General features: G+C 33.9%; 1 protein-coding gene across 1 annotated transcript; it reads right to left on the minus strand.

The window, feature by feature from the left end:
• Positions 1–991: 991 nt before the first annotated feature.
• LOC127720141 (uncharacterized) lies at positions 992–13,406 on the minus strand. Its single transcript, XM_052226602.1, has 6 exons — positions 13,372–13,406; positions 11,858–11,941; positions 10,110–10,187; positions 9,478–9,558; positions 7,964–8,056; positions 992–6,347 (listed from the first exon to the last, which is right to left on the minus strand). Exons 1-6 carry the CDS (start codon positions 13,391–13,393, stop codon positions 1,483–1,485), a joined length of 5,223 nt encoding a protein of 1,740 aa, XP_052082562.1. The 5' UTR covers positions 13,394–13,406; the 3' UTR covers positions 992–1,482.
• Positions 13,407–19,848: the final 6,442 nt, after the last annotated feature.

A 19,848-nucleotide genomic window follows, 5' to 3' on the forward strand; every position in this document is an offset into this window, starting at 1 on the left:
ATCAAAATTTGATATAGAGTCCGCTTTTAAACAAATAGGCGTTTGAAACTACCAGTGCCCCCTTTTTTACCCAGACTACCTATTTAGTTGTTTTAACTCATTTCTTTATTTCATTTGCTGCGTTTATTGCCTTTTGGAAGTTTACATTAACGCGAGTAATTCAGTCCCTCCCGATAGTCGTCTCTCCCACTCGTGAAAATTAGCCCACGCTACTCTGAGTAGCAAAATATTACGACTGAATAATTCGGATTAGGTAAACATCGGGATGTAATTTCACAATTTGTAATGGTAAAATTTGCCTAAAGAATGCTTATGAAATGTTTCTCTCTAAAGAAAAAATAATATGTTAGAAGCAGCAGATCTTACGGTGGCAGCATCCATGCATTTGTCGTTTCATTTTTCATGGTGCTTTGCGATATTGATTTGTAGAATTTTCCTTTCGTATATGTCACAAGACCTTGGATAATGACTGTCTAATCTTGTGAGGCACAGTGTTTACGTAGTTATAGCTCCCGGGCGTTTGTATTTGTTTAATTCATACATATATATATACTATGTAGTCCATATTTCTATTTTAACATTTAAGCGTCAAATTATGCGATATCTTCTAAATGCATTGTTCGTCAAAAAAAGGGGGGGTTTCAACCCCCGGAACCCCCCCCCCCCTTTCCCCTGGATCTGCCACTGCGCATATTAAGGGGCATGCGATATCCTTAGATTTTGTTTGTTACCTTGAGCTTACCCTGTCAACGCACCCAACCTCGCTCCTTGTTGGGTTTATTTGATTTCCTCAAGTTTTTGTTTGTTATCTTGAATTTTATCTTCTTGGTCGATTTATAAGATTTGAACGTCGGTAAGCAACTGTCGCCTTGAAATAGACTCTTACGAAGAAACACTTTCCTTTGACATGTCTGTGTAAGCGGGCATTTTTCTTCAATGGCAATTTTAATGAAAACAAGAGATACCTTACACTCTATCATAGTCAGGCATCTTTATGCTAAATGCAACCGGGATTTATTAATAACTGTGCTACTATCAATTCAATTTTTGATGATTCTTTGAAGAAACTAAAACATTTAATATGTTTAAACAACTGTTCATTTCATTTTTAATTTTCATTAACAAGTAAAAAAAAACAATAATGATTATATTCTATTACAGTTAGAAAAGAAACAATATAAGCTAAAAGCGAGAAGATAAGAATCCTAATTGAACGGATGTATTTTGCATTGTGTGTATTTTCAAGTGTCCTTATGCTGACTTTCTATTATTGATTATTTGCGGAAGGTAACATTCATTTTTACATTCAAAATTGTATAAAAGAATTTACTTTTGATTGTTTCATTTGTGGTGTTTTTATCCAATTTTGCATTGAAGCATTTTATTAATTTCTTTGGTAGCTTATTGAATTTATCGTTTGACAGACGATGACGTTTATGCATGGAATTAGTTGCTTCATTCACAAAAAGTTATGAGCTGTGCTCAGTTGACTTCAGAATCAACAATGGCTTCAGTCGTCGATCGCGTCGTACTTTGAACTTCAAACAACCTGAATAAATCCTCGGGAGCCATTTCATTATCAATCAATTGTTTTATATCATTCAGTTTCCACATTTCAACATAGGCCAAAGCTGATTTATCTCCTTGGTCTTTAATCTCCATGTCAACATCGTATGAAAGAAACAAGCTTATTAAAGCTACAATGTTATGTACGAATTTCTCATTTTCACTACGGTAATTTGTGACAAATTTATGATATTGAAAGATAAGTAAATGAAAGGGTGTTTGCTTGAGTCTATTAACCTCATTTAAGTTCACACCTTTGGCCAGTAGTATGCGAATAACAGCAACACGCAAAGAAGTACACCATACTTTGTCATTATTACCAAAAGTGCATGCATTATGTAATGGAGTGTTTCCATAATTGTCTTGAATGTTTATTTCACGTTGAGAATTTTCAAACTTGTGTAAGAGCATTAGCAAAATTTTTAGAGAATTCGGTCTGATCATGCTGGTGATATGATGGAAAGAATTTTGTCCATGAATGTCTTTGTGAAATGGATCCGCCCCATATTTTAACATTTCTCGTACCACTGCCATGTTTGTTGTGTTCAAGTATAAAAGCATATATTGAAACGCAGATCTACTCTCATCATTTACACAAGTTTCTTCTAGTTTGTGTAGAGCTTTACAGTCTTTTTCCGGATTTGTATTTCCATTTACCGGAAGGTGTTTCTTCTTATTTACATCTGCTCCATTTCGCAACAATTCTATTATGACATGAGACATTACTTGTTGTTTCATCGCAACATGAAGTGGTGTTTCCCCGTCGTCGTTGTACATATTGATATCAACACCTCTATCAACAAGAGCGATCAATGATGACGTCGAAACTCGGAAACTGCGTCCATATTTGGAATAAGCTAAAACCAGATGATGTAAAGCATTTCCTTTTTCATCTTTCTGATATGGTAAAACACTAGAAGGCAAACATTTTATCGTTTTCGTTCTTAGTCTGTTTATATCACACGCTAATAAAAGTGAACTCCCAATGTCAAACTTTGCTTTCTTTTCTCGGAGCAGATCCGCGCATTTAAGAACTCGTTCATCTCTGGCGCTGGATAAAATGCAGTGGTGAAAGGGAGTTAATCCGTCTTTATCTTGTACATTTGGGTCTGCTCCAAGATTAAGAAAAACTCGAACTATCCGGTGGATAATAGTATCACTTCTTTTATACCTGCATGCCATTATGGCTGTAATGAGCAAAGGTTTTTCCTCTTTGGTTCGTGAATTTATATCCGAGACATGGTTCAGTAATGTTTCAAGAACAGCTGTAAGTCTTTCGCTTTCATGAATTTGCAATATGCAATCTCTAAGCAAGGAATGGCTTTCATCAACTTCAAGTTTTAATTGGTTTATCCAAACTGATCGTTCGGGTATATCGATAAAGGACAAAAGTACCCAAAATCGTACGATTAAAAAGTTTTCTCTGTTTTTAAAATAATTAATCAACTCTTCACTTTCCCTCGAGAGGATTTCAGGACAACATTGTACAATGGCGTCTAGTAATGCTATGTTGCAATCTTTGAAGACAAAATCAAGGTTTGATAACAGGTAATCCTTCAATAATTCGTTTTTGTACAAAAAAATTATTGTTTTTCTAGCGTCAGTTATAAAATGTTTCGACTGATCCATGATTAAACAAAGATGCTCAAGTGGTACTTCACCCCTTTGATTTGGACAATAAACGTTTAAGGTTCCATGGAAATAATTTGCTATCAAAACTAAGGCATCGTACTTCCCTAAACAGTTACACTTCAACAAACAGTGAAGAGGAGTTTCGTTGTTGCTATTAAGTAGATGTATCTTTGCTCCGTTTTTCAGTAAAATCTCAATAACTGCAGTTTTGTTTTCAGGTGGTAACTTATTTATTTCTTTGCATGAACTTGCTAAATGGAGCGCAGTGTTTCCATATGCATCTTGCAGGTTTAGTATATCTTTTGATTTGGAAGCTCCCAGAACTTTCTGAACCACGTCTGCTACTTGTCTGATTTTGTTTTCCGGCGCAAGTATGCAATGAAGAATCGATTTATCCTCACAGTCTTTTAAACTAAAATCTGCTCCATATGAAATCAAAAGGTCTACAATTTCAACTGTTAGCTTTCCGGTAAGGGCAAGTTTCATAGTAACTGTATAGTTTTTGGTATCCGGATCTTCAAAGTTCTCTCCGTTGCTGTTTTCGCTATTGGTACTTCCGTTCAAAGATTTGGTTGAACTAAGTGATTCTGAAGATATGTCAGATGTGTGGTGACCAGTATAAATCGTATTTGTTGCTTCATCAAATGGTCTAGCTTCATTGGACAAAACTTCGGATGGACAATCTTGAAGGCTCAAAATAAATCTAGCTGAATAAATATTTGACGGTTTCGTTAGTTTTGTTGTTGGATCTATTGATACGTCGTAAATACATTCTCCTTGAGTTGTTTCACTCTCGCTGGCGCTACATTTTTCGGCTTGATGGTTGACATCGGCATGATGTTCTAGGAATAGCTTTATGATATTTTGTGATGTGCATGAAAAAATCGGAGTACGAGTTAACTTATCAACTTTGTTAATGTTGCGATGAATATCTTCATCGGAGGAGGTACTTAAGATACATTCTAGGATATCATGTCTTTTGATAAAATGGAAAATAGTTTTGTCATCGTTATCTGTAATATTGATGGAAGACCCTCTAGCAATGAGTTCTTTATAAATAGCCGGAGTGTGGGAGTAGAACAAGGGAGTTCGCCCATTTCTGTCTCTACGTTCTAACGAACAACCTTTGCTGATGAAATAAGAAATTAAACTTTCGTGTTGGACCCGATGCAAAAGACTTTTACCACTGGTGTCTGTCTGGTCAAAGGTTCTATCGATACCATGTTGTTCTATCAATTTCACCATTTCAATACTTTTCGAAAAAGGAAGTAAGGACTGGGATGAAATAAACTGTGATTTAGCAATTAAGAGTTCTACAATATCTATACTGTCGTTAAAAACGGCATACCAAAGAGCTGTTTTTTCATGTCGATCCTTCAAATTAACGTCAGCACCTCCGTTTAATAATGCATGTATAGTCTTCTTTGCTATATTTCTAAGGTCGGATTTTAGTGCCGTGTCGTAAATTTGTATGGCTTTTATTAACGGTTTGTGGTCAGAACCTTCTTTAAAACAAGCCCCATTTGTCAGTAGATAAGCAAGTGTTTCGTATTTCGGTAAATTGTCTGTAAATACACTAGCCTGAATACCACTCATTCCATCTTGGTCGTGAACAGTACAAAAATCACAAAAGTGGGTTTGCGACCTGCGCTCTTTGTGAATTGCACTGTTTATATCGGCATCTAATTGGAGCAATGAATCCAAAACTGTTTCCTGGAACCCATACCAGCATGCTGGTACAAGAGCAGCAGATGCTTGAATTCGAACCCAAAACTTGTCTTTGATATTGTCATAAAAATGTTTTGCAAGTAATGACGAACATAATAGCTCTGCTTTTAAAGAGGCCGACCAGTACAATAAAGATCCATTAAATAATGCTCCTAAATGGTTTTCCCTTTCTGTAACTTGCAGAATGAATCGGAGCATGTCAACATCTTCTTGCAAAAAACCTTCTAAAATTGCACAAAAAGTTGTAACAAATCTACCGTTCGTGAATGCCTCGTGTTTGCAAACTTCAGCTATATTTCCAAACTTTATTTCATTGATAAATCTTTCTGCCAAATCATCGAATACAGACGGCCCTATTGTTACTATTTCATAATCATTTGATTTCTCAAATTTATCAGTTCTGATACGTTTTACAATAAAATCAAACGGTAGCCATTTAACTGCTTGATTTTCAAGAGTTTGGCTAAACGATAAACACATAGCTTCTAAAACGCATGAATGCCTGAACTGTATGGTGGAGCTCTCTTGTGTGACAAATGCTGCATCAACCCTTTTTAAGGCAGAGTGAAGTCGAAGACCCAATTGTATAGCACTTGGAAAGTGGGCAATATTTTGCAAAAGATGGAATTCGTTGCAATTATCGCCAAGCGACTGCAATGTTTTTTCTTTAATCTCCCCGTCTTTAATCAGGATAAATAATAATAATGCGTAAACGTCTGGATCATTTATACGAAGAACGTGTATTTCCTCTTGCACATGTTCAGTAGGGAAAATGAAAAAATGTTTCCCTTGATTAAATAATTTGTCGTTGCGAGTAAACATATATACACAATTAGGATAACCTGGAAGTTTGCATTTGCTGATCGCCTGTTTTATTGTTTGGTCTAGATTTTCGTTAGGTCTGTATCGTTTAAGGTGTTTTTCTAGTATTTGTAGTCGTTCCTGTTGAGACAATTTAAATTCCGACAAATCGACTATATTCGATTTATCTAAAACCCGATTACTTTTCAGGCATGGTTTGATCCGTTGAATGACACTTCTTCTGCATGTCATGACGACATATAAAAATCCATCATCTCTACGTCTTTCTTCAATAACGAATCCGATTTCAGAAACAAGTTTCTGATTTTCGTCGTCTCTGTTACTTATGTACCCAAAAAGATCGTCCATTAAAACGATTTGCTGATTTTTCCAATGAATTTGCCGCAGTTGTGCTACATTATCAATTTCTTTCAAAGTATAACCTTGTAAAATTTTCTCATTTACCAGTTTCTTTGCTATGAGTGTGGTACCTGCTCCAGACGAGCCTGTTATTAAAACAGTATGATTTTTCTCTAGCTTTTCCTTTGCCTGGGCATAACCTTTAGTCTCAACAAATACATCGTCCACTGACTGAAACTGTTCTTTGAAGATCTCTTCTCCTAAATAGAAAAAAAATACGATATTTTTAATACTGCAGCTAGAACACTTCCTGTTATCTTTCTATACCAAATATAGTAACAATGTTCTATTTCGTGCAATGTCGATTTCATGGGATGTCACTTTTAGGGATGGAAAATAAGTTTAAATATTTGTGTTAACATTTTCATAACTAAACATGTAGCCCCTTTTAAGCTGTAACATAATATTAAATTAATGTCAGATTATATCACCTTTTTTGTTTTCGGCACCAAACTGTTGAAGAGCTCTGTTAACCTCGCCCTTCTAAGACACATTTAAAATAAATGGGGAGTGTGTCCATGGGACACAGATGATGTCCCCGCTAGCATATCATATAAAATTATACAGGGACATAACTGAAGAACGGTAAAAGTGACACTACCCAAATTTGTACTTGATCTGAGTTTTGTGGTAATAAATATTGTGTATAAGTTTCATAAACTTTGGTTGAGGCAAACGTAAGTTACAGAACTGAAACGAAAAATTCAGCAATTTTTCCATTTGTACAGGGTCATAACTCTAGAACAGTAAAAGTGACACCCCCAAAATTTAAACTTGATCTGTATTTTGTTGTAATAAGCATTGTGTATAAGTTTCATAAGATTTGGTTGAGGCTAACTTAAGTTAGAGAACGGAAATGAAAAATTCAGCATTTTTTCCATTTATAAAGGTCATAACTCTAGAACGGTCAAAGTGACACCACCAAAATGCACACTCGATCTGTGTTTTACGGTTAGAAGCATTGTATATAAGTTTCGAAGCATTTGGATGATGCAAACTAAAGTTAAAGAACGGAAACGAAAAATTCAGCAATTTGTCCATTTGTAAAGGGGCATAACTCTAGAACGGTTAAAGTGACGCCACCAAAATTCAAATTTGATCTGTGTTTTGTGGTAATAAGCATTGTGTATAAGTTTCATAACATTTGGTTGAGGCTAACTTAAGTTAGAGAACGGAAATGAAAAATTCAGCATTTTTTCCATTTATAAAGGGGCATAACTCTAGAACGGTTAAAGTGACAACACCAAAATGTACACTTCATCTGTGTTTTGTGGTAATAAGCATTGTATATAAGTTTCGTAATATTTGGTTGAGGCAAACTAAAGTAAGAGAACGGAAACGAAAAATTCAGCAATTTTTCCATTTGTAAAGGGACACAACTCTAGAACGGTTAAAGTGACGCCACTAAAATTCAAGCGTAATCTGTGTTTTGTAGTAATAAGTATTGTGTATAAGTTTCATAACATTTGGTTGAGACAAACTAAAGTTAAAGAACGGAAACGAAAAATTCAGGAATTTTTCCATTTGTAAAGGGGCATAACTCTACAACGGTTATAGTGACGCCACCTAAATTTAGAGAACGGAAACTTGAATTGAGGACGGACAAGGGTAAAACTTAATACCCCTTCCGATACGGCGGGGGCATAAAAAGTTGATATCTAACTGACATTGACCTAATTTTTAATATATATTTTTTTGCTTTGTGTGTAGCTTCATTGTTGGTCTTATTATTATGAGGTAATTCAAGCTAACAGATAAGCTCATTAATGCTCTACTGTTGTTGATTATTGATTAAACTAGCTGAAAATTTACTTACTCCGTTTACTTTCATCTTCTTCGGCGTTTCGAATTATGCAATTTATAGTTTCCCCAAGTAAGACAGTTTTTCCTGATACATTCATCTGTGAACCTATAAAAATGATAAAATGTTCAGCATAATATACATGCGTCATTCAAATGACAATACGTATGCACAGATGATGATGACGATCATGATGATATTCATGATTACAAATTAGTGTGTTGCATGCATATGTATCAGAACGAAAACAGGTCAATTTGAACCATTCTTTGCACTAGACTGATACGCTGAAACGAATTTTTAAACATGATAATTCATAAAGTAACAGTCCACAAGAAGGCATGAACAACATGACGCGTGCCACTAGTGGCGCAGGATCTGCTAACCCTTCCAGATCACCTGATATCCCCCCAGTTTTAAGTTTGGTTCGTGTTTCTCATTCTTTTCGGTCTTTAGTTTCCTACGTTGTGTTTTGCGGACGTGTTGGTCTTTTCATCGTATTTAATTTCATTTTGCCATAGCGTTGTCCGTTAATTTTCGACTCATAAGTTTTGAATGTATATTTTCTATCTTTCGCCTCTTTTGCAATGTGGATATCTTTGGTATATATATATATATATATATATATATATATATATATATATATATATATATATAAGTCTAAATTGAAAACAACGTTCAAACCTATGATTGCGTTGGATAAAAACCGCAATTTTTATACGTGTGCATGTAAAACAAATTTCTTGGTAGAGGGGTCTAAATACAGCACAAACAACAATTTCCAAAAGACCAAAAAAAGTGAAAAAGTCTATTTTAACAAAACGCATTTGACTAACAGGTCGAACAACTGATGTTCTTAAACCCTGCTGACTGCCATTGGCGATTGCCAAATAAATTGATCACCAGATCTAACGAAATGGATCTTAATATTAATTTAATACCAAACTGAAAACAATAAACTTGTGGAAAAGATGGTATACCACAAACATGAGGTGCAAAAATTTGTAAACCATATCCGGATTTCGACAATTAATGTCTCTTCAGTGATGTTAGGGATCGAAACGGTATTTGGAAGGCCATATAATTTATCTCAATTTAGGATAGACTCTTGAATTTTAAAGAGTCGAAATAGGATGAACGGATCATATAAACCCGAAGGTAAATATAATACAAGCCCAAACGAAAAAATATATAAAAGTCTAAATTGAAAACAACGTATATATATATATATATATGATACCATTTTACCCTTAAACAATGTTATATGTTTGGTTATGGGTTCATTTGTGGATCTGAAATGCTTGGATAAAATTGACGACCAAACGCTACCAAAGACCTTCCTGTCTTTTCACAGTCAGTGGATTAGTTTCTTCAATAACTAATGGTAAAAAAAGAAGCAATTTTGATAAAAAGCCTATAAATCCAAAAGCTTCTACTATATATCTTTATTTGGATTATTCTATCTAATTACATGTATGTATCTGCACTCCGATTTAGAAATAAAATATGTTTGACGTGTAAATACATACTTCCAGAATAGTCATCGCCAGGTACTGAAGTATCTCTTGCAGCGTGAATATCATCTGTTCCAAAATTTGTCATAATGGAAACTGGAATATTTAGAATGAAAATGGAAAAATAGCGACTGCATTAACATTAATATCAACATAACATACACACAGACAAGCACACAACCACACACACTACAGATAAATTATCACAGTTCTGTAGTTTTTACTACAGTATACTAGTCTAGCATTATTATGTAATTTAAATCTTTTGAAAACACAATGGGAAAATAAAGGATTCATAAGATATTTTAACCACATATTCATCGATTCAAAAGACTATGATTTTATATACGTGTAACAAATCATAGTCCAGTATTGTTCAACTGAGCCGTATCAAGTGTACTGTATACATTACATTTAACCCCCTGTAAGTTATTGTATTATACCTGGCATAAATTGATATTAATATTAATATTAATAAAGTTATTGATTATAAATTGAAATTTTATCTATACAAGTTTAGATAAAAAGAATACTTCCGTAAGCAAATACAGCATATTTGCTTAATTTATATTGAATATGGTTTACAAATTTCCGATTTATATTCTGTGAACAATTTTTCTCTGCAAAAACATATTTATCTGAAGTACCTGTGTCCAGTGGTATGTCATCCTTATATGAAAATTCCGTACTTGAAGCCGTACTTGTATATCTGATTCTATGTGAACCTAATAATTAAATGGTATTTTTATTCTTCAGTTGCTATATCTTTTTCAATTCATTCTAAATGAAATATTGCTGACGAAAATGAAAATTCAACTTGAAAATGTTAATTTGAATTAGGCAGATATATAAACCATAGAGTACTCGATTAGCAATTCCTTACCGAGTTGGCGTCCCTTATAAAATGGGATAACATGAGTCGCCAAAAATAACGAACAATAAAACAGACCACACCAACCACCAACGCCCGACTCCTCCAAAAAACGGAAAAACAAAAACAAACAACACATGGTCCAGATAGCCTGACTTGGTAAATGTACAAAACGTGGTAGGGTTTAACATTGGCTTTCAAATTTTAGGGTGTGGGCGTTCCTGATGAAGGTAAATCTAAAAATGTTCTTCGGATGCACGAAATTTTTACAGCTCTTTTCATAATGCTAGCAAGACAAAGGTTTGTTTGTTTGACTTGCTTGCTTTGTTTGTATAAATGTTTGCTCAAGCATTGTAATTAAGATTGATATCTGCAAACAATATAGGTAGGCGGAGTTAAACCTGTGTATAGGTAAATTTGATTATTTGATAATGTTCAATCAAATTTAAATATAATGTATACAAGTTTAAATCCGCCTTTTTATGTTGTTTTCAGGTGTCAATCTTAATTACAATGCTTGAGCAAACATTGATACAAACAAAGCAAGCAAGCCAAACAAACCTTTGTCTTGCTAGCATTATGAAAAGAGCTGTAAAGTGTTATTTTTGTTTACCAGCACTGGGTCGATACCACTGATGGTGGATTGCTAGTCCCCGATGGTATCATTAGCTCATTAGTTAGCTCTTCAGTACTGAAATGATTTATAACATACTCTTCTTAAATATTCTGAGAAATGCCGTTTTAAATTATGTTTTACGAGAAACATGATAATTTTATATTGTCTGAAATTATACTACATCTGATCCATGTACTGTTTCTACGACAAAGTGAGAACGTCAATATCAACCAATTGAAACTCTTGGGTAAACGTTCATTTTGATCTGTTTTTCATAGTTTGTTATTATGTTGTACTGTAACACCACTGTCCCAGGTTATGGGGAGGGTTGAGCGCTCACAAACATGTTTAACCCCGCCACATTATTTATGTGCCTATCCCAAGTCAGGAGGCTGTAGTTCAGTGGTTGTCGTTGATCCATGTCTGTCATATTTGTTTTTCGTAAATTGTTTTCTTATAAATTAGGCCGTTATTTTTCCCAATTGAATTGTTTCATATTTTTAATGTCGGGGCCTTTTATAGCCGACTATACGGTATGTGTTTTTCTCATTGTTGAAGGCTGTACGGTGTCCTATAATTGCGTACATCCACTTCATCTAAACTTTGGTGGATAGTTGTCTCAATGGCAATCATACCACATCTCCTTATTTTTATATTGTAATGTCGCTTCACACTCAATTATCGTTCATCATGTGATGAACTTTCATCAGTCAATTTTTTTTTTAGGAGAATAAATCAAAATATAAATTTAAAGCTACCATTGAATATGAGTTTTTTATTTTTTGTTGGGAGCTGTTAGAATCACAATATGAATGAGTCATTGAATTTATTCTCATGACAGTGTAGATCACCATCTTCCTAAAACTGTACGAGGACATCTAAAGGAACATTACAATGTATACTTTTACCTGACCCTCCAGAACTTCTCTTTCCCTGCGACCCATCGCAAGTACTGGAAGAACTACTCTTTTCGGGTAGGATATGTCGATCACCTGGAATATTATGGTAAATCATATACTGATATAAATCGGAATTCTACCAACACGCTTTGGTCAAATTTGCTCTATTCATGTGAATATACTTATTTGACTCGAGATTTTACAACAAACAAATAACCAACAAATATGATGATATGATAAGGTAGTAAAATATGTTCCAAATTAAGACGTTATTTCAAAACAAGACCATTCTCAAACAAATTAATTTCAATATTTACCTTATTTCGAAGTTTTACACGGCTCCTTGTGTGTACTTTGAGATTCTAACACATTTTTTGCTTATTTCTAAACAGATTTCCATGTTATAAACGCCTGACGATATAGCGCAAAACCGCAATTTTGACAAATGTTAAGTACTTCATATGTACAAAAATGTATAAGAACACATTGCTGACCAATTAAAACTAGCTTTAAATGCTTTGATTTCACAAAATATAAGTATTCACTAAGTCCTATTGTATATTTTACATGGATTTAATTTGATTTTGATTTTTGGTGTTTTAACGCCACTTTTAAGCACCGCTTTTAGGCTATTTCGTGGCGGCCAGTTTTTATTGGTGGAGGAAGCCACCGACCTCCAATAGGAAAACTGACAATCCTAGTTAATTAAGATTGGAGTCAAGTGCACCCGCACGAGCGGGGTTCGAACTCACAACCTCAGTGTTGACTGGCTAGTGATTACAGTAGTAACTACTTAGACCACTCGGCCACCGAGGCCCCTACATGGATTTAAATGTTGGCAATAAAAATTTCTATATATATTGTGTTTCGGATTCAAATTAATTCATTTTGGATGGAGACAAAATGCATCAAACTGCTTTTTCAACAGCAACTTATAGCTATTAATGATATTTTATATAGGAATAATTTTTATGTAAAATTCTTGCACAATATTTGAAGCATACTAGAATAACCTGAGAGAATAACATAGACTTTTAATATTACAATTTGTAGGATTTGACCACTTTTATATTAATTTTAAATCTGTGAATGAAACACTTAGAGAGGTAATTGGCCCTACCTCTTTTTTTAAACTGGTTTCAGTGGTAATGTTTTATCTGACATGCATAACACTACAGATTTTCAGTATTCTTTGACCTCTAGATTTTGGTTGGTTATTTGTGTCGTGTGTCTGCTATTTCGTTGATGTTTACCCCACATATCTGTTTATCCATATCCTACAGCCTTTACAGAATGAAAACAAAAATGGCCAACACTGACAAAACTAATGTTTGAAAATAAAACAAATGTTAGAATCGGGTTGTCAAGACAGGTTGCGTGTTCTTGAACAAAGCAGAAGCTAAGTTTTTTGCAAAGGAAAATGAGAAAAATGATATTCATGTACAAATCTGTAATACATCATAATTGCGTATGCTAGCTTGTAAAAAAAAAGATATTGTTGTTTAAAAATGAATGCAACTTACTTTGTTCTGTATTAAAATCCATGTCAAATACACAGTAGGACTTAGTGCATATATACTTATATTTTGTGAAATCAAAGCATTTAATATAGTTCTATTATATATATTTATTTAAATGACTGCAAACAATGACCGTAAGAAACTAGTTTAAAAAGTCAAATATAAGGTATACAAAAGCCAAATTGATTAACCCTGATCCGAATAAACAGTTCATTCCCGGATGTATACAAGGAAGTCGGTCAACATTATAAAAGTCAAGTTGGAAATCCCAATTATTTTTATTGGTGATGTAAATATTATCTTGAACTGCATAGTCGTCAAATGAAGTCATTAGTCACATGGGAAAAGTCACACTTCAATACCTAATTGATAGGGGTGCCGCTTGAGTTCTGTTACCCCACCTTTTTCATATAATTAAGATTTTAAAGATGTATACCTTTTAATATATTGCGTAGGTAAAAATGTAACCTTTTCCCATATTGGTAAATACCACCTTTGCTCGGAGCTCAGATTCCTCGTGTAATGTTTACTTAAGGCGAGACTTTCGGCTGTGAAAAAAATACAGGGCCTTTCAGATAACAAATAATGGGAACTTCATTGATCTTATCATATATTTCTGATACTTTTCCCCACCTATTCACATATTTTCAAGCTGGAAAATGTGACCTATTTTTATGTCACCTTGTATACCGGTATAGGAAGTGCCCCCCATAAGAAATGACGAACGTATACGTATAAAAATATGTCAAGTTGTATTAGGAACGGACAAATTATATTTACTTAGTAGTAAAAATAATCAAGCGTAAACTTTAGAGGTGCTCATAATTTGGTCATTTGTTTTCGCTTTGACTTGAGACGTAAGTTATTGGTAGTAAAATCGTGTATACTTTCTGAGTAAGGTGAATAGCACGCTTTCTGCAACAATTCTTGGAGGGGTTGTAGTACAGGACAATATTTCTGTCTCAATCCAGCATATCGTCTTTTCAAATTGACAGTCCAAAGTGTTTACCTAACATACTGACCGGGGGCCGTGTCAACGAAGCTGTCTTAGGACAAGGACGTGTTAGGATGGTCTTAGGGCACGTCTTAATCCTAAGTCAGATTAACGAAAAACTCCTAAGATAAGATATATCCTAAATTTGGTCCTAAAGTTAGGATATATTCATAGGTGTCTTAGAATAGTCCTAAAAGTTACGATGTCCTAAATCGAAATAAAAACAACAAATATGGCCTTCAGTCAGTATTTGTAGAATTTATCTCTGTGTAGTTACTATACCATGTCTTCTCCTTAATATTATTCGTAGCCACATTAAATAGCTTGCTGAATAAAATTCCCCTATGCTTATTTACTTTGGCAAGCATAATTTAATAATAATAATAATAATGTCTTTTATTTCAACAGGATAACATACTTAGTCCAAAGACTAGTTTACAATAAGGTCCTGCATTATATACATATATTACAACATAAAGTATAAAATTCAATAACAAAAATACTAATAATGCTGCCTTTTTTAAGATTAAAAATTCTATTACTATTAGAAACATTTTTGCACCTGACCAAATTGTACAACAATAATTGAAATGTTTTCTTACTAGGGCCGATTCAATACATGTGAAGAAATCGAGTGGACCTATGGACATAACTAGTTTATATAGCTTAAGGTTCATCATAATCTTTTGGCTAACCGTGGCATGGCCGTATTTACACCACAAATTTTACTCTGAGTACAGACAAACCTGTGCACCTGGAAAAGTTTTAAGGCATGGCAGGAACTAGATAATTAAATTTTGAATCCAGTTTATGTTTCAGAAATTTATAAACTTTTCTGGATTTTGATATTCATTTTTTAGCTCACCTGGGCCGAAGGGCCAAGTGAGCTTTTCTCATCACTTTGCGTCCGTCGTCCGTCGTCGTCGTCGTCGTCCGGCGTCGTCTGTTAACTTTTACAAAAATCTTCTCCTCTGAAACTACTGGGTCAAATTTAACCAAACTTGGTCACAATCATCATTGGGGTTTCTAGTTTAAAAAATGTGTCCGGTGATCCGGTCAACCAACCAAGATGGCCGCCATGGCTAAAAATAGAACATAGGGGTAAAATGTAGATTTTGGCTTATATCTCTGAAACCAAAGCATTTAGAGCAAATCTGACATGGGGTAAAATTGTTTATCAGGTCAAGATCTATCTGCCCTGAAATTTTCAGATGAATCTGACAACCCGTTATTGGGTTGATGCCCCTGAATTGGTAAATTTAAGTAAATTTTGCCGTTTTTGGTTATCTTGAATATTATTATAGATAGAGATAAACTGTAAACAGCAATAATGTTCAGCAGAGTAAGATCTACAATTAAGTCAACTTGACCAAAATGGTCAGTTGACCCCTTAAGGAGTTATTGCCCTTTATAATCAATTTTTAACCATTTTTCGTAAATTTTTGTAATCTTTTACAAAAATCTTCTCCTCTGAAACTACTAAGACAAATTTAACCAAACTTGTCCACAATCATCATTAGGGTATATAGTTTAAAAAATGTGTCCGATGACCCCGCCCGCGAACCAAGATGGCCGACATGGCTAAAAATAGAACATAGGGGTAAAATGTAGATTTTGGCTTATATCTCTGAAACCAAAGCATTTACAGTAAATCTGACAGGGTAAAACTGATTATCAGGTCAAGATCTATCTGCCCTGAAATTTTCAGACCAATCAGGCAACACGTTGTTGGGTTGCTGCCCTTGAACTGGTAATTTTAAGAAAATTTTGCAGCTTTTGGTTATTATCTTGAATATTATTATAGATAGAGATAAACTGTAAACAGCAATAATGTACACCAAAGTAAGATCTACAAATAAGTCAACATGACCAAAATTGTCAATTGACCCCTTAAGGAGTTATTGCCCTTTATAGTCAATTTTTTACAATTTTTTCATAAATTTTGTAAATTTTTGTAAATTTTTACAAAATATTTTCCACTGTAACTACTGGGCCAAGTTCATTATAGATAGAGATAATTGTAAGCAGCAAGAATGTTCAGTAAAGTAAGATCTACAAACACATCACCATCACCAAAACACAATTTTGTCATGAATCCATCTTTGTCCTTTGTTTAATATGCACATATACCAAGGTGAGCGACACAGGCTCTTTAGAGCCTCTAGTTTTTCATTCCTGCAGAAAGTGCCAAAATAAACTAAGTTGGGAAAGAGGGTTGAGAAGTTCCCCTCAGATAATAAATGTTGTGAGTAGTATTGATTTAAATGGATAATAGACGGACAATAGACATCTGTAAACAATAGGTGATTTAAACTGTGTAACTGAGTGGACCGTATCAAATGAAACTCATGTGTTTGTTTATTTTGCTGTCTTCTGCAGAATGGAAAAATGCACATCAAAATCCGGGTAAGTTTTCAATTTTCTGAAACAAAGACTACATATAACTTTTATATGTCTAGGTCCTGCCAGCCATGCCTTTAAACTTTCCTAGATGCATCAGCTTGTCTGTACTCACAGTAGATTTTGTGGTGTAAACACGGCCATACTTTTCAATTCCGTTTGATGAACCTTAAAACCATGATCGATTGTGTCTGAACTTTTAAACAAGTCTAAGCAGTACTTACCCTACTCCGAACTGGATTAAACCAAGCCCTAAAACCATGCCGATCGACTGTGTCTGAATTTTAAACAATTCTAAGCAGTACTTACCTTACTCCGAACTGGATTCAACCAACTAAAGCTTATAGTGTGTTCCTTATAGATACTTGCATGACCGACACACAGTTCGCAAACACCTCAAGAAAATGGTTATACTAAAATAACCAAGTGCATTTTGAAATACTTTATTATGTGTTTTATTTACAATAGCTTATATAAAGGTCCTGATGAACACACGGAAGTTGTAAATCGTATCATTTTCCTGTTTTTAAACAGTGCATATTCAGATTAGGGAGCTACCATTTGATTTTTATGGGGGGGGGGGGGGGCTAGGATGAAATTTGAAAAAAATAGGCAGGACAGGAGTTTTGAGTAAAAAAAAAGGAAAAAAAGGCAGGATGAGATTATTGGCAAAAAAAAAGGCAGGATGACAATTTATGTAAAAAAAGTCAAGATAAACTAAAATCAAAGTACTGAAGTACTGAACATCGGATGACCACAAGTTCTTGAGGATGGTCAAAAGCACTTGTCTCAGAAAAAAACAACATATCTCTTTACCTAAAACTGAGGTTAATGTACAGATATATTTTTTTCTGAGACAAGTTCGTGCGTGGATGATGAATAAATGACAGGAAATTCAACTTCACCGTAATAACTATTATATTGTAGTGATACAAATCAGTATACACTGAGTTGTTGTTTATATTATATTAAAATAACAGTCACATATATATATGATTTGAATCCATTTGTATATCATTCTATTCTACTATTCTAAAAATAGTGCAATGCAAGTGCATGGTGGACACTTTTCTGTAAAAATTCGATTTTTCTAAGATTGGATACGAGTAGGCATTCATATTTTCCCGCAAAATCAATTACAGAGTTACCGGTCCTTGACGGTATTTTCACAAAACGTTCTCTGAGATATTCTTCCGCATGCTTTAACACAATTTTTCGGTACGTGTGCATTGATATTATCAATGATTTTTTACTTATATATATATATCTAACTACAAAACATTTTCATATTATTAATTTATGTTGTAAACAAAAATATTTTTATCAGTATTCATTGAAGAGATGTATTTATATCAAACGATAAGGAATGTTATTTTGCACTCGTTTATGTGCGCGTATTTATCATGTTTATAGATCGGTTACAAACCCAAAACTAATTTACATAATGGAAATCTAGGCGATAGCAATACATCGGGATGACCTCAAGGTCATCGCGATGTAAAAAAAAGGCAGGACTGAATAGAGTGAAAAATAAAAAAGCAGGACCGAATAGAGGGGAAAATAAAAAGGCAGGACAAAAATTTTCATCCTAGCCCCCCCATAAAAATCAAATGGTAGCTCCCTTACCACAGCCATTGCTGATGCTGCAAGCCAACTTTTAGCACTTACGTGTGTTAAAGGTGAATGTCGTTATAATGAATGTTGTAAAATCTGTTCAACGCATAAAATTGATAAAATGAACAATGTGTCAAATGTTAAAATAACCAAAACAGCTTGTGATAATAGCTCATGTATCTGTAAAACACATAAAAATAAGAAGACATGTTACGACTGCCTATGCAACGACTGTCCAAAAGGGATCAATATTGGCAGGGGGAAGAATGGCAATGATCCAAAATTTCCCCGGGGGAAAAATAAGATCCTGCCAATTTTCCCCTGGCATGGGGGAAAAATGGCTATATAACACCGGAACATTTCCTTTAAATTATTTTGTTACTATTAATCTATTGTAAGTGTAAATGGGGTGATTTCAGAAGTGTGTAATATTACATGTGGTGTCCCTCAAGGTAGCTTACTGGGTCCACTTTTGTTTTTTATCTATGTCAATGATGTTCAAACTAGCATCGACTCAGATTGTAAAGTTTTGATATATGCAGATGATAATGCAATTTTATTTTCCCATATAGACCCTGGGGTCATCTCGCATAAATTATCCAGAATGCTGGAATCATGCCATGATTGGTTAACTGACAATAAATTGTCCTTACATTTGGGAAAGACGAAGAGTATAATTTTTGGTCCTGGTCGAAAACTTCGGTCTTTAATACCGGGTGATTTTTCTATCTCCTGTAATGGTATTAATATTGAATCCAAAACTTTTGTAAAATATTTGGGAATAATAATTGGTCAGTTTCTAACTGGTGATTTTATTGTCAACTCTATAGTGAAAAAAGTCAATCAAAGGCTTAAATTTTTATATAGAAACAAAGAGTGTCTAAATTTTCAATCTAGGAAAACATTGTGCTCTTCCCTGATTCAATGTCATTTTGACTATGCATGTGCATGCTGGTATGAAGGTATATCAAAACAAATGAAGAATAAACTTCAAGTGGCACAAAATAAGATTGTGAGATTTATTCTGCAATTACATCCCAGAAAGAGTGTGACATATATTGAATTCAAGAAATTGGGCTTTTTAAATATTAGTAATAGAGTCAAACAACTAAGACTCAATCATGTTTTTAACATTTTTAACAATATATGCCCAAATTATTTACATACTAATTTTGTTAAAAATGAAACATCTTTCAATACAAGATCTAGTAGTAAAAACTTTTATATACCAGGAATTAAAGGGTGTGAATCCACCACTTTCTTTTATAATAGAATAAAAGACTGGAATTCGTTACCAGATATGATTAAAAGTTGCTCTAAAAAATATAATTTTAAAGTGCAGATGAAAAAATTTTTGATGGATAAATTTAAATCCATCTTTAATAGTGAATTTGTTTTTTATTAATTATATTGGGGCTTTGACCATTTATCTGTGATAAATTCTAAATGATTTGTGCTTGTATTTTCTATGT

This window comes from Mytilus californianus, unplaced genomic scaffold, assembly GCF_021869535.1.
Source record: "Mytilus californianus isolate M0D057914Y unplaced genomic scaffold, xbMytCali1.0.p SCAF_11, whole genome shotgun sequence".
NCBI classification, from domain to species: domain Eukaryota; kingdom Metazoa; phylum Mollusca; class Bivalvia; order Mytilida; family Mytilidae; genus Mytilus; species Mytilus californianus.

Excerpts from the sequence above, each read along its gene's own strand:
- LOC127720141 (XM_052226602.1), bottom strand. The coding sequence starts at position 13,393 with ATGGATTTTAATACAGAACAAA. Across the intron at positions 10,188-11,857 it reads GAGAAGTTCTGGAGGGTCAG|GTTCACATAGAATCAGATAT; the intron begins GTAAAAGTATAC and ends TTTAATTATTAG. Across the intron at positions 9,559-10,109 it reads TGACATACCACTGGACACAG|TTTCCATTATGACAAATTTT; the intron begins GTACTTCAGATA and ends TAAATATTCCAG.